We start from the raw sequence: 15,416 nt of genomic DNA, 5'->3' as shown, positions 1-15,416 counted from the left end.
TATGGTATCAATTTTAAAATAATAAATGGCCACTCGTTCTTGGATCCCCGTGGAACTCTGTGACCAACTTTTGAGCATGGATAAGAGAAATTTAAATCTAGTAGACATATCAAATTCAGACCACACTGACTGATACTAACGTTGTGTTCTAATCGCCTTAGTAAAATACTGTTGTCAGTGGTAATTGAATTGATCATTGATCATCAATTGATCATTGATCATTTGTTACCTTACCAGTGCCGTGTCTGTGCTATGGCGCACTCTAAATCTGGACTGAATCTTTGCAAATTATCTGTTCTTTTGCAATGATTATTTAACTGATTGACAGTTAACATCTCCAAATGTTTTGAAATAAAAGTAGCTAGTAAGAACTTTTCAAGTAATAATTTAATTACAGCCATCTTAATGAGGACAGATTAATCATACTTGTGTAACACTTGTAACAACAATTTTTCGAGGACAAACAAAGATGGAGAGTGGAAAGTCATTTTCAGTCTCCATCATGTTAACAGTGAAGGAATCACTTCCTTAAACTTAGTTATCACACATGTTTGTCTATGTATAACTACAATCAAAAAGTACTGGGTCAGCTAGACTGACAAACCCATATCATGAAGCTCCCAGCATAGTGCTGATGTTAATGCTAGAGAACGTTTGTAACTCTACAGCATATAACTGACAACCGACTACATGGCTCAGGACTCAGCAACCCTGCACTGCAAATTTACGTGGTCTGTCACTTCATGGCTGAGTTGCTGTGGTTCCCAAATGCTTTTCCTCTGCAATAATACTGCTTACAGTTGATCATGGAATATCTAGGAGTTAAGCAATTTTAGATGTGTCCTTGATCCAACACAGCTGATTTAAATGGCTAAATTACCTCCTCAACATGTCTTGAATGTCTCCAGAGGCCTGGTAATGAACTAATCATCATATTCAGGTGTGTTGACCCAGGGTGATATCCTGCAGGACACCGGCCTTTGAGGCCTGGAGTTCCCCACCCCTGGTCTATATAGTGTAGATCAGGGGTGTTGAACTCCAGGCCTCGAGGGCCGGTGTCCTGCAGGTTTTAGATATCACTGTGGGTCAACACACCTGAATGAAATGATTAGTTCATTACCAGGCTTCTGGAGAACTTCAAGACATGTTGAGGAGGTCATTTAGCCATTTAAATCAGCTGTGTTGGATCAAGGACACATCTAAAACCTGCAGGATACCGGCCCTCGAGGCCTGGAGTTCGACACCTGTGGTGTAGATAATTGCAGATGGTGTTTTTATTGCAAGTTATGGGATTTTGATTAGCAGAAGATTTTGAAACTTACAGAATGATAACGGTTTAAAAACCACACAGGATATACATCAATAAACCTTACCTTGTTAAAGAGCCTGACAGGAGCAGCTACTGAACCTGTTTCTCTGAGGTAGTCAAACCATTTGAATGGGAGTTTAGTGTACCCTGAGAAACACAGTATGTGTCAAGGTCAGAACATAAACAACCCCAAATTTTAAGGTTCCAAAGTGAAGAAAAAAAATATAACTGTAGAGTACCTCTAGGGGGTGTGAGTTCAATGTTATTGATTTCACAGAAGCCAACAGGGAAGATGGAAGGGGAGGTGCCATGGTAGCAGAACCAGTCTGATCCATCGACTGCCTCTGAGCCATCTACCCCAATCATGAGATATCCATCTGCCAACACCTATATAGCAGAGAGTTATGTCATGTCAACTTTAATGTACAACCTAAATTCCAAAAATGTAGATGCTTTTCGGGAGGAGGTTTTCTGCACTTTGAACAAGGCTACCGGCCTGAAACTAGCTCTCAACCCCCTACTTGCTCTCTTTGATACAGCGGGAGAGGATGATAAGCATATTCCAAGAGCAAAGCGCAGGGTGCTGTCCTTTAGTTCCCTCTTGGCTAGGCGTGCCATTTTGATTGGCGGAAGGTTGCTGCCCCGCCCTCCCATGTTCGGTGGCTTTCTTTTCTTTTTTTTTTCCTTTTTTCCCCTTCTTTTTGTTTTCTTTCTGTTTTTTTTTTCCCTCATTATTTGTTTGCTAAATAATAAGAAAGGAAAACTGTTCCAACATGAGAAGTTCTGTTTTGTATTCATTGTAAAGTTTGTGTTTTCCACCTTTTTTTCTTTGTAAACTATATCCACAAATACTCAATAAAAATATTTAGAGGAAAAAAAAAATGTAGATGCAACTAGAAACAGAACACAATCAAATCTCATAAATCTATAATCTATTGACACCTGAGGACAAAAAAAACAAACAAAAAAAAAACAAAAAAAAAAAAAAAAACCCAAAACAGATTGAAGGTTTAAACTGAGAAAATATACCATTTAAATTTTTTTTTCATTTTACAGCAGGAACCCCCACTCCTCACCCCTCACCCCTACCAATTACACCCCAAAAACATTTGGCTGCTCCATTGTTCATAAGGGGTGACTCTTCACATATTTGATTTGGCAGACTTTATATGCTGGCTGCCTCCTGACAATCTCCAAGAGATCATACCAGGATAAACCACTACACTATGGAGCTACAATTTGATGGCAGTAAAGCCCCTTTTCCATTAGCACCTACCCAGATCAACTGGCCACGGATCGCCACGACCCAACTTGGATGGTTTTCCATTACAAAACACTAGTACTAATGTACGTGACTGTCGTCAATAGCAACACGTCCACGCGTCCTGCCACATAATTAATAATGGACAAGAACACTACAACAAAGGTGGACTTCGAAGCTAGAATGCTAATGCTCGGTCTGTGGCACTGTGTTAGACTCTGGGAACACTGTGTTGTTTCTGTATCCATTTCTCTCGTTTACAGGTTTAAAAAAAAAATAAAAAAATAAAAATATGAAGGTTTTGATTTAGTTAACAAGAGTGCTCTCATGACTCATCAAGTGATGCTACTGGCCAGGTATTCGGTGGCATGCAGTTTGATAACTTTAGATTTTTTAACCTGCTTGGATTGCTTGGAACCCCTACCAAGCATACTGGTGGTACGTAACCACCACTTAATTAGTGGATGAGAAATAAATAAATTATCAGTGGTATTGAAAGTAGGTGTACACAAAGTTACATCTGCAAGGTGGTTATGAGTAATTTTTTCTCTAATGATATTTTAACCTTAAGTAGTGATGACTTCTTGAATTTCTTTATAAATAAAGGAATCCTTGGCTTAACAGAGCTGACTTTTGGTCAGCCTGGCTACAGTGCTGAAGAGAAACCTATCATTCTTATTACCTTTAGTCAGTGATGAGTAGTACGATGTTCTACCTTTACAGAGGGCTTTGTTATAGAGCAATAATCTACTTTTGCAGGCTAAATGATGATCTCCTAAATTAGTTAGATGCCATTTCCTCTGCAGCTTATAAGTTATCTGTTTTAAGGTGCACGTTTGAGAGTTCTAGTCAACTACTTTTGATTTCAGGCTGTATTTTTCAGAGGTGCTACAATATCTAGAATCATATACAGAAAGGAAGTACATTTAATAACAAGACAATGTACTTCTGTGGAAATAAAGTTCAGGTAGCTGCTCTCCACTGTATTGGCACGTCACATTGAAGATAACAGTGGTGCAATTATAGCCTTAATTTTAGAGCAATCACAAAGATATTCACTGTGTTGAAACATTGATTCTGTTCATCTGGACGTAGTATTTTCAGTGGAAGAAACATTTCATCACTCACCCACCAAGTGACTTCTTCTATCATTAATATGCAAATTGTCATGACCATTGATCAACATATATTCAAATTTCAATTTGTTTGACCACAAAACAGTTTTCCACCTTGTGTAAGTCTATTTCAAATGACTTTTGACCCAGTGAAGATGGTAGTATTTCTATATCGTGTTGCCATTTGGCTTTGCCGTTTCTTAATAGCCAACACAATGTTACTTAATAGCCTACCTGCATTTGTGTATGCATTAGTGAACCCCTTGAGAATTCTGAGAAACACTGGTTATACTGGAAATACTGGTTACACTGATAATCATCTTAACCTGTTAAGATCAGGTTAGGGTTAGTGGCAAAATCTTCCTAAATGCGTTTCTTTTTAGTACCACTTCCTTTACCAGCCTTTTGTTGCCCCTGTCCCAAATTTGCCATGTTGCTGCCATGAAATTCAAAGTGAGCTAATATATTTCATCAAATAGTAAAATATTTAAGTTCAGACATCTGTTTTCTATGTTTTATTGTGAATAAAATAAGGGTTTAGGAGATTTGTAAATCATTGCATTCTGTTTTATTTACATTTTACACCATCCTGACTTTTGCAAAATCAAAACTGGCTTACCTTTCTTACAGTAGCTACACATATAGCTGAGAGATTGAGGGGGTCAATGGCTTCTAACTTCATCCCATCTTTGAACCAGTCCCCACTCTGGTCCACTTCCTTCGTCTGTAAAATAAAAGGCAGACAAGTGAAAAGAAAATAAGAAAGATAAATTTATGAAAAGAATGCAGACAGTTAGGGTCATCCCCTTAGTGAACTTGATTAGAGTGACGGTACAGTAAGCGGGCCTGTTAGGTTGAAATTGTTAAATGTTGTCATTGTTTTATTTAAATTTGTAAGTTTTGTAAGTTTCTGTCCTCCTCCCCGGACTACATCTATGTGGGGGATGCAATAGCTATAGTGTTTAATTGTAGGGACATCCCATGTGAGAGTTCTGCTTTCTTATTTAGTGTGGATGTTTTACTTCCTGCCCTTTATTTACCTGTGCTTGTGTATGGTGAGACTGTTAAAACGGGGTTGAGCCATATACAGGGGGAGGGGAGATGACCCTTTGTGATCAGCAGGAAGTCACACAAACACATCCACACACAGTCACTCACGTTCACGTGCACACACACAACCGAACCGAGCACACCGGTTAAAGCTGTTCGTCTTGATTTCTTCATGGGTTATGAGTCTCTGAACTACCTCCTGAGCTACGGGGGTGGCTGTAGCTCAGGAGGTAGAGGTAGAGCAGGTCACCTACTGATCGGAAGGTTGGTGATTCAATCTGTGGCTCCTCCAGTCTGCATGTCAAGTATCCTTGGGCAAGATACTAACCCCAAGTTGCTCTCCGATGCATCCATCGGAGTATGAATGTGTGTGAATGTAGTTAGAAAGTACTACGTATAGAGACAGTGCTTGTGAGAATGGGTGTGATTGGGTGAATGTGGCATGTTGTATAGAGCGCTTGGAGTACTCCGGGAGAGTAGAAAAGCGCTATATAAGAATCAGTCCATTTACCATTTACCCAACAGGGCCCCAGAATCAACAGTTTGGAGTAGTTAATGGGACTAAGGCATCAAAGGCAACAGGCTGTCAAACATGCCCTACCTCCACCCTGATTGGAGGATAACTGCACTGCCAACACTCATGGACATTACACCTTATTTATAAACCGTATGCAACCAACATCCCTACCTCTTTAAACTGTATTTATTATAACCTTATTTAGTATAGTTGCAACTGTACACACACACACACACACACACAATATATTTATATTTTTGTATCCGTATGTTTGCAGGTGTATGTATAGATTGTACATATCTTTTTTTGTGTAAATGTAAATTTGTCTGTGATTGTACTTCACACACATGGAGAAATGCCAAACTGCCTTTCATTGTTCTTGTAACAGTGACAATAAAAGCTATTCTAATTCAATTAAGGGTGATACATATGTGATGTTCATGGCTAAGCAACAGTTTGTGTATGTAAATGATCTGTGTACACAAACGTTTCTGGAGCTTGAAAAGGACTGTGTGCCAATGTCATGCACCAGGATGAAATGATAATTGAAAAGTCAAATGACAGAAATGTAGTATCCATCTCCATTTTACGAAGTTCCAAATGGAGTAGTCAACATCATACACACAGAAACAGACAGACAAACCCATGCATGTATGAGCAAGAGCACAGAACATCACTGTTGGATTAAATGCTTTTATGAGGATTAACTTCATATTTGTTAAACTACACAATAACATTTTGAATAAATAGCTCTTTCCCACCGAATCTACTACATAAGTATGAAACTTAAATTTTGGTACCCTTATAACACAGGGCTACCATGAGGCAACAAAACAAATTTTGCTCGAGAGTGGAAGAGACATATTTCTTATTATATTAACAGGGACCCCCAAGCACTTAAGAAATTAGGTTAAAGTTTTTTTTTCTAAAAATAAAAAACAAAACTATATACCATAAAGGGTTATAACTTTCAATGTTTGTTATGTTTGGAATTGACAACTCACATTGAAACTGCAACATTTTATAATAGGATTGACTTGGGAGTGCACCTGTAAAGGTTTGTGCCTCCAGGATCAAGGAGTAGAAAAATAGACACTATGGGGACATGTTTATTGTCTGAGTCTTTAAACAAGTATTTAGTAACGTTTAAAGCCGTATTTGTGCCATTTCAGTTAAAAGCAACACAGTATTATTTGATTGCGAGCTTTCTTTCAAAATGTTGGTTCACAAATAATGTTTTAAACTTGCTTTTTTGATGCTAAAAAAAAAAAAAAAAATCCAGTTCATTAAAGGGGACATTAAAGTAAAGAAAAAGATGTTTTCAGGTCTTTTTTCCACTTGGATTTGAATTTAAGTGGAGTTTAAAGATTCATTAATCCTGTATTTATTCATTTTGATGAAAGGAGTGCTTTAATTTTTTAAATATAAATCCAAACCAGTCGTAGCACTGTTATGTCTGGCTGAATACTCATCATGCATGTATACACACATATAGTACATCACGTCTGTGTGTTGAAAATCTTCCTAGCTGAAGTGTGAAATCTGCTTTTCAAAGGGGGAAGCTTGCAAGGGAACAAGGACTTTTAGTGGTGGTTCAGATGTGGGATAATAAGGATGAAATATATTCTGTTCTTTTGCCAAGTCTTACCTTCTGGAAGAGCTGTGGAGGAGCATCGACTTGACCATCTAATTTCCTTGTTATATCTAGAATATGAATACATGAAAATGACTTGTTACACATAAAGTGGGCATTGTTGTAAATTGTTGTAGTCACGTGTGTCAATGAAGATTTCAAGTAAATATTGACACACGTGACCCACATTCACACCGGACTGTTACTTGATCAACTATAACAATTTTCAAAATTCACAAGTTTTGATTCCTCAGACTCCTTACAAAGTGAGTGTGCCTACCAGATCGTTTGAAGCGGTGTCCAATGCTTCTTGACCAGCCTATATTATGGATAAGAGGGCTATACATGTGGCACCAGAAGTCATCAGCTCCACCCTGGCTCTCCTCATAGACCAACCTCAGGCGACCTCCAATCACTTGCTCTACCAGCGCCACCCGTGTCCGGCTGAGATAGTTCTTATCGACCACCTCAACTCGCATTAGCTTCTTAAAGGGAAATTGCATGTTTTGCTGTACCTTCAGTGAAAAATGAGTGACAGGTTTACCAAACCAAGATGAAATTTAATAGCCAAGGATGAACAGAAACAACAACGTTTTATTGTAATTTTAGGTTCAGCAAGAACACTTAAAAATAAAATAAATATATAAAATGCAGCTTTACAATACTGGGCTGATGCCTTACCATATCATTAAAGTTAGGTGGCAGTGTTTTAGCTCCAGTGAGGCGCTTCACAAGAAACGTTTTCCAGTTAGAGTACTTATGTTGTATGCCTGTAGAGAGCAGCAATAATTAACCATAGTGATAAAGAAAACTTAAGTGATTTGTTTGTCAAAACACTCACTTTTTGGAGGTACGAGGGGTTTGCCACTTGAAGCACACCATCCCACAGGGTGAACTTCAGGTATGCAGAGGTTACACCAGAAGTCTTTACTTGTGTCACTGTCAAAGCCCTCATAACGCAGGAGAGCCTTGAACCCTGAAGAACAAGAGGAAACACTGTTAATGTGCGCACTAATTCTTGTCATCAGAAACAGTAGATTGAAAAATTGACCACTATCCGCGGTCAGTTTGCTTATTCTATATTCAGCTTCTTGACTAGTTGGAGAAAAAAAATTTGATACAAAGACCGTATTCACATGTGGTATAATCAGTGTTGGGACTAACGCGTTATTAAGTAACGCGTTACAGTAACTACGTTATTATTGTGGTAACGAGCACGGTAACTAGTTATTATGCCAAAATCAGGAACGCGTTACTCGTTACTGGGATTTAGATAGGCTCGTTACTTCGTGTGGTGGCATCGCGGAGCTTCCACAGATTCAATAACATTAGCAAGTGGTGGAGGCAGCAGGTGGATGAAGGAAAAGGGAGGCAAGAGGAGAGACCCGAAGCGGCCGCTGGTCCGAGAGTGTCAGGTGAACTGAACTTCAGGTAAGAAGTTATGACCTGCAGTCCATCTGGGTCAGATATGAACCAAGTTTAGGTGGAGTTTATTTTCGTTATGCTGACTTTTTCGTACTGCGTGCTAGCTAGCATGACGGAGTTTCTATACAGCTGGGTGGTGCTATGTTACTGATGTTGAACTTTATTTTGTTCATAAGGTTAATTATTAGAGTTGCCAACCGTCCCGTAAAAAACGGAATCGTCTGTATTCAGAGAAAATATTACGCGTTTCTTATTGAGGTGAAAAGGAACAGTTTGTCCCGGACTTCAGCTACAATGAAAAAGACACAAAGCTGGAGTTATTCTGTGTTTATGCTGCACAGCTGCCTCTTCTTCTCTCATCTCTCCCCCTCCCTCTCCTGTTTCTACTTCAATCATGAAACTGATCAATGATCAGCTGATCGGCTTTTCTCTCTTGTTTGTTTATCGCTCACTTTGCGCCAGAAAGAGGAAACCAGCGGATGTCGCGCTAAACAACAGCAGCACGTTTAAGCTTGATCAGCTGTTGTTAGAATTTATTTAATATTAATTTCTAGTATCAGCTGATGTTTGCTGGAGCCACAGCTGTAAAGCTGCTGGTCATGATGTCGGTTTGGATATCTGGTGAGAGGGAAACATGAAGATGAAACCAGGAGATGTCCTTACTGAATCATCAGAGCTGTGATGGAGAAACAGGTTTACCTTTTAGGTGACATGAATGAGTTGAAGGGAAGTTATGAAGTAAACTAGTAAGTAAGTAAGTAAACTTTATTTATTAAGCGCCTTTCACAGCGCTTAATAAATAAGCGCTGTGAAAAGTGCTTATTTATTAATACTTAATATATGAACACTTAATAAATGAACTGTTTCTGAGAGACAAATAACACCAGGATCCTTTTCTAAGTAGCTGACAGCTGGTAACTGTGCAGGGGCGGGTCTAGCAAAGTGTTGCCAGGGGGCCAGGTAGGGCATTAAAAGGGAAAGGGGGGCACAAGGAAATACTTTCTTATTCTCATTTAAAATGTCTCACTTTTAAAAAAATAATTATCTGAGTCTTACAACAAACGATTGATAGATTGATGCATATATACCATCAGAACAGTGAACATCACTGTCACAACAGCGTTTATTTTCATTCAAAGGCTTTATGATTTTTCCTATAATGGTGTCAAAATGCCCGGGCCAATTTTCTGTCCCAGTCCAGCCCTGTATGCAGCTCATCTGCAGTCTGGTGTTACCTACATCTTCCTATTCAGAAGGCAGAATTTCCGAGTTCTGAGTACAATCGAAAGCACCACGACTGCAGTTTTTGTGTTGGATGTAAAAAGCAGGCTAGGATAGAATCAGGCGTGGGATTTCTCTCGTGGAAATGTGCACATTATTTTTTCCTTTCTATTGGTAGGTGGCACAGTGCACTTGTGGCAAGTAAGCAAGCTAGAAGACTGGCAATCTTGCTGGGTATCCAGTTACGGAAGCAACACATTAACAAGAGAATTCTGAGTAAAACCAAAGTTACTTTCCCTAGTAACTAGTTACTCTGAAAGTAACGAGTAACTTGAAGTAACTGAGTTACATTACTAGTTACTTCTATCAAAAGTAACTAAGTTACTAACTTAAAGTAACTTACCCAACACTGGGTATAAATAATGTGTTATTTCTCCTCACTGTTGGTGAGAAAACTATTTATACTGTATCGATTCCCTTCCAAAGGTTTCTTTCTAAACAATCTCAGAAAATCACTTCTGTTTCAGTGCTGAATTTCTTTAACAGCTCATAACAAAGATGTCTGAAGTGAAGCCTTAGTGAAGGAATGGAAATCAGATTGTCCTGTAATTTACACATAGATGATAAATACATGTGACAGCTAAACATACCAATGAATGTAAACATCTTATTTTTAAGGTTTTTTTCCCCCTCTGATGTCAACTTGCACATTTTATTTGTTGGGATGTGGACTGTCACATGTGGAATGGGAGAAGGGGTTTGTTGCTTATTTCTTTGTTTATGGTAAAACTTAAAAATCAAATACAGACTTTTATTAGCTCAGGTAGAGGGATACATCTGGTACTTTCATCTATGTGTAGGTTTGTTGCCAGTATTGTCATCAACACAATTGCTGCCAGGACAAAGCAATAAACCTTGACAGATATGGGTCTGACTAATGAGGATGATATTGGCTCAATTGAGAATGAATTTTTAAACTATTTTAGTACTGTAATTTAAAAAAATAAATAAATACAACTATTCTTGCAGCATGTCAGTGTGTAGTATTAAGACCTAGAAAAACTTAAGGCTACAACTTTACAAGGTTGGGCGATATGTCAGATTTTTCCAACCGGCATTCGTCAGTCCAATAAATGACGATAGGTGATATATTTGCACAGGTGACTTTTTGAATTTATACGTTTTTTGGAGGGAATATTTCACTTTCTTTTCTTGTTTGTTTCAGTATTAATATAGGTACGTTCTTGATTAGTCATTTGTTTATTTGAGAGGCACCAAATCGCACAAAAGACTTAACTTTACGTCAAAGATTTTTTTTATGTTCGCTGGAAGAAACATTTTTTAACATACGTTTTGTATCTTGTTGTTTGGTCGAGTGTGTAAGACAGATAAACATTGGAAGAGCCTGTAAACACGGTTAAAGTGGAAAAAAGAAACCAGTTTTTCTTTGTTTCCCTGCCCAACATTGTATTTTTTTATTTAAATAAAATGTTTTTGTTTTTTACTGAACATAGGATACCGTCTTTCTTTCTTTCTGTTATGAGTTTGTGTAAATTGATCGCTGCATTTGGGGGCACGCTGAGGAGGGTGCCATTAAAACAGCGCTATTATTGTTTTTGTTGACTTTTTCTCTTAGCTTCAATCAACATTATTAGCAAACTTACTAACGGGCAAATAAATAAATTGCTCTTGTAAAAACGATTGGCGAAAGGCTCAGCCTATCGTTGATGGTTGATAAATTCGTCCAATCACCCAACCTTACTACACCGATTCTGAGTCAACTAGCAGCTGCAAGTTCTCTTTTATGTAAAGCCAAATGCCTCTCTTGTGGTTCACTGTCTCATCAACAACAACTATTGTTGTGGAAACAGCGAAACTAACTGTTCAAATGTTCAGTGTGACTTTTACATTGGACTTTGCATACATTTGCCATGTTGTGATGTACTTATTCAGCATTAACACTTACTCCTAACAGAGTTCACAAAAATGAAAAGACACAAACACAATTAAAAACACCCCAAGGGTTGTGTGAGAGATTTTACCTTAATTACTTGTAGTGTTTACCTGCTAGCTTTATGATTTCTGCTATCCAGTACACCTTGGTGGAGAAGTTGGTATCAGAGTTGGGCACCTCAATCCTCACACCTACTTCAATATCTCCCCAACATGTTCCCATGGGGGCCTGAGGCACAGAAGTTATCAGCTATGATAATCATAGTATCATATCAGTGGTGACCATATTCTCAGCTCCAGCTACTTACATGCTTGAAACAGCTGACAGGAGCCCCCACCGTGTTACTGCTACAGATATACTGCCCCCAGTCAAAACTCTCTCCAGCGACCACTGACGGAAACAACAATTAGTTTGTTGCTTGTGTACATCAAAAAGAGCAGAAATATGAGCCCCATCATGATTGCTTTTTCATAGCCTACCCGCTTTCAGTTTGGCCTGGTTCTGTTGACTTGCTTGGTACTGGGCATAAGCTGCCAACTTTGCCATGAGAGGCTGTTTCTGTAAGACTTTGGCCTTTTTTGTTGGTGGTTTGCCCTTGTAAAAACCAAAGCAGATGTTAATATTTACATAATACAAAATTATGAAACTACTATACTTGTTTATCAAAGATAATGCATTTACCTGGAGTCTTGCCAAGATGCTAGCTTTTTTAGAATTTGAGGAATAACTCCTAGAACAGGACACACTGCAGAAACGCTTGGTTTTGGAGTAAAAAGCATCTCGTACACCGACCATCCCACACATCTCACAGGTGGCTGTGAAAACAAACCGAAATAGATCAGCAGTCTACAAATGGTAAATGGCATTTATAGTTATCCCCCATAAGTATTTGGAAATTGACACAATTGCAATTTTTGCTCTGTACGTGGTAAATAGACTGGTTTTTATATAGCGCCTTTCTACTCTGAATACTAAAAGCTCTTTATACATCTTTCCTCATTCACTCATTCACATCCAATCGCACAAGCACTTTTTTATAGGCACTTTCTACCCAACAGTCATACACATTCATTGCCCGGAGAACAACTTGGGGTTATTATCTTGGCCAAGGATATTTGGCATGTAGAATGGAGCAGAAGGGGACCGAGCCACCCCATCACTACAGTGGATTTTAAATTAACCAAATGTGATACAAATGAAAATTTTCAGCTTTAATTCAAAGGGTATACCAAAAGTAATGCATTAACTGTTTAGGTAATTCAATATCTTGGCCAAGGATATTTGCACATATGAATGTTGAGGAGCTGAGAATCAAACTAATAATCGTTCTACTTCCTGAGCCACAGCAGCTAAACGTAAACACTATTATTGTTCACTCACAGATTATTATTTAAGCAATACACACAAAAAATAAGCCTCATGTACTGACCCATTCCAGCCTTCCCATCAGGGTAGGTGTAGACTTGTCCATTGTTCTTGATGATGGGCAGACTAGCAGGGATAGAGGGTACCACCTCATCCTCACTGTCGTCTGAGCTAGAGCTGCTGGTGGACTCCTCGCTGCAGCTGTCATAGCCATCAAACATCCCGAATGAGTCTCGTCGCTTACGATCTGAACGTGGGGTACGCTCAGCCTTTACAGAGGACACAACAGAGAAACACTGAATGAATTCATATGGATGCTTTTAGGGGTGTCTGTAGCTCACGAGGTTCTCCTCTCCATTTCTCCGTATAATGTAACACGTTTACTTTGGCGTTGTTCATGGAGAAAGCAGTGAAATTGGTCTAAGACATAGGTGTCAAACTCTGGCCCGCGGGCCAGATTTGGCCCGCAGCCTAATTACATTTGGCCCGCAAAGCCATACCAAATTATTATTAGAGCTGGCCTACTGGTATTATACAGCTAATATATATATTCTTTAGTATTAAGCTTTGCTTGTTCCATATTCAGTTTTTCAGCAAAACTTGTTTGAGTCCATAAGAAGAGATTCATTCTTAAATCTGGAGGAAGATTTTTTTTTCAATAAATATTAATGTTAGCCCGCGACTTTGTTCCAGTTTTGAATTTTGGCCCACTGTGTATTTGAGTTTGACACCCCTGGTCTAAGAGAAGGTAACTGTTCAGAAAAACATATTTCATTCAAATCATTTTATTTTACTCCATTCCTTTTGAGTTATTTTACTTTACTAAAACTCAATAAAAGAAAAATAATTCTTTTGAGCTATTGCACTTTATTTTAACAGCTCCTTACAAATGTCCTTGTTCTGTGGTCCTGGAGTTTAGCCACACAAACTAGCCAAACATTTGTCTTTAGTGCAGAAGAGATGCCCAGTTTATTTATTTATTTATTTTTTTAACAGCGGTGCTCTTATTCAAATTAAATATACCATGGTTTTTAATATTAATAAAATTAACCTTTTCTTTAAACATATAATTAATGGTAAAAGCACAGCAATAATAGTGCCTTAAAATAATTCTTATTACTGTTAATCTCAATCTCTGTGCGAATCAATACAAAAAAACGAAGATACTTAAAACAACAACTTCTGTGAGGAGGCCAGAAAGGGAATATTGCTCTAAGGCATTCTCGGGAGTTAGAAAGGGGAAGAAAGGGGGAGCAGACACAGTCTGCAATAGTTGCAAAAGAAATAGTTTGATTGCAAGGTTGATGCAAAATATAATAATGGACCAGAAGAAAATAAAGATTCAAATCTTCTTAGTTCACATTTTTATTATTTTTGTAATCAATATTATTTCCTTTTTTGAGCATTTGTAAGATGTTTTAGACAAATGTCAACAAAAATCAAGTCCCTAAGCTAAATTTTAGTATTGAAGTGAAGCTGAACTTATTTTAGTTGAAAGATGCAGTTTTACAGTTCGCCTTTCATCATTAATGCATCATTTAGATTCAGGTAGGAAAATATCAGCGAACCATATCTGAGTCAGCATGACTTTTTTCGAAACGCCCAAACGTCTAAATAAATAAATTCTACGTGAAAATATGGAAGTCTGATCACAGGATCCGGAACAATGCGTACATGTTGTCAAAGCTAGTTTACTTCCTCTTCACAGCATCTCAGCTCAAACATTACACTACGCACAACAGTTTAACTTAAAAAAAAAAATATATATATATATATATATACATATATATATATATCAAAACACCCATTTCCAAAGACATCCTTCGTAAGCTACATTTTGCATACATATATATTAGAAAAGTAAACTAATACCGAAACTAAAATAAGGGACGGCCTTATTACAAACACCTCCTAAAGCTAAACAGCACTAGCATAGCTAGCTAGCAGAACCTGTTTCTCCAGGGTTTTTTTTTTTTTCCAGAGCAAAGCCTTTTTACGTTCGTCTATTATATAATTGCAATAGTTAGATTTGTAAGAAAACTCTACTTGTTTTGTTTTTTTTTCAGAGAGAGAAAGAGGCGAAAGAAAGAGCTTTAGTATTATGTGTAGATGGGTGAGCCACTAGCTGGCTATCGTAAACAGATAACAACAAAGGAGGCGTACTAGCCTGAACAATCCACTGGAAACGGAGGCTCGCGGCCCAAAAATGTTTCAAACCGACTCACCAAATCCCTTGCGTTTTCCATCAGCCCTTCATATAGATGCTCTTCCAGTTACCTGCCCTTCCTAATTCAAACAAATCCCCTCACCTGGGGTATAACCTAGCTTTGAATTTTAGTCTAAATACTACCAACCAGGATATCAACAAATTACTCTGCAGCCTCTGCGCATGAGCGACCGTAACCTACTTTCGTGTGATTGGTGGATCTGCAATGGAGGTCATCGACCGATGCAGACACAAAATAGTAGACTTCGCGCAGTAACTGAATGAAAGGGGCCTTCAGAACAACTACAGATTATTAGTCGGTGTAAATACAGTAACGTTACAGTAATTTCAATGGTTTTG

The 15,416-nt window shown here is 38.2% G+C and overlaps 1 protein-coding gene across 1 annotated transcript in view; it reads right to left on the bottom strand.

Annotated features, from left to right (window-relative positions):
• mbtd1 (mbt domain containing 1) overlaps positions 1 to 15,384 on the bottom strand; it is an 18,550-nt gene extending 3,166 nt beyond the window's left edge. Inside the window, exons 1-13 of the mRNA XM_005949589.3 lie at positions 15,076 to 15,384; positions 12,915 to 13,119; positions 12,167 to 12,300; positions 11,965 to 12,079; positions 11,793 to 11,875; positions 11,596 to 11,713; positions 7,727 to 7,861; positions 7,567 to 7,655; positions 7,166 to 7,400; positions 6,901 to 6,956; positions 4,305 to 4,409; positions 1,549 to 1,696; positions 1,374 to 1,456 (exon numbers count right to left, since the gene is read on the bottom strand). Of these exons, the coding sequence (XP_005949651.1) occupies positions 1,374 to 1,456; positions 1,549 to 1,696; positions 4,305 to 4,409; positions 6,901 to 6,956; positions 7,166 to 7,400; positions 7,567 to 7,655; positions 7,727 to 7,861; positions 11,596 to 11,713; positions 11,793 to 11,875; positions 11,965 to 12,079; positions 12,167 to 12,300; positions 12,915 to 13,119; positions 15,076 to 15,096 (1,527 nt within the window). The 5' untranslated portion in view covers positions 15,097 to 15,384. The remainder of the gene's footprint in view (positions 1 to 1,373; positions 1,457 to 1,548; positions 1,697 to 4,304; positions 4,410 to 6,900; positions 6,957 to 7,165; positions 7,401 to 7,566; positions 7,656 to 7,726; positions 7,862 to 11,595; positions 11,714 to 11,792; positions 11,876 to 11,964; positions 12,080 to 12,166; positions 12,301 to 12,914; positions 13,120 to 15,075) is intronic.
• Between the last annotated feature and the right edge of the window lie 32 nt (positions 15,385 to 15,416).

Source organism: Haplochromis burtoni, unplaced genomic scaffold (assembly GCF_018398535.1).
Source record: "Haplochromis burtoni strain Fernald_Lab_line unplaced genomic scaffold, NCSU_Asbu1 Contig_686, whole genome shotgun sequence".
NCBI classification, from domain to species: domain Eukaryota; kingdom Metazoa; phylum Chordata; class Actinopteri; order Cichliformes; family Cichlidae; genus Haplochromis; species Haplochromis burtoni.
Note: the sequence above shows the minus strand (reverse complement) of the source record. Positions and strands in the feature narration are given on the sequence as shown.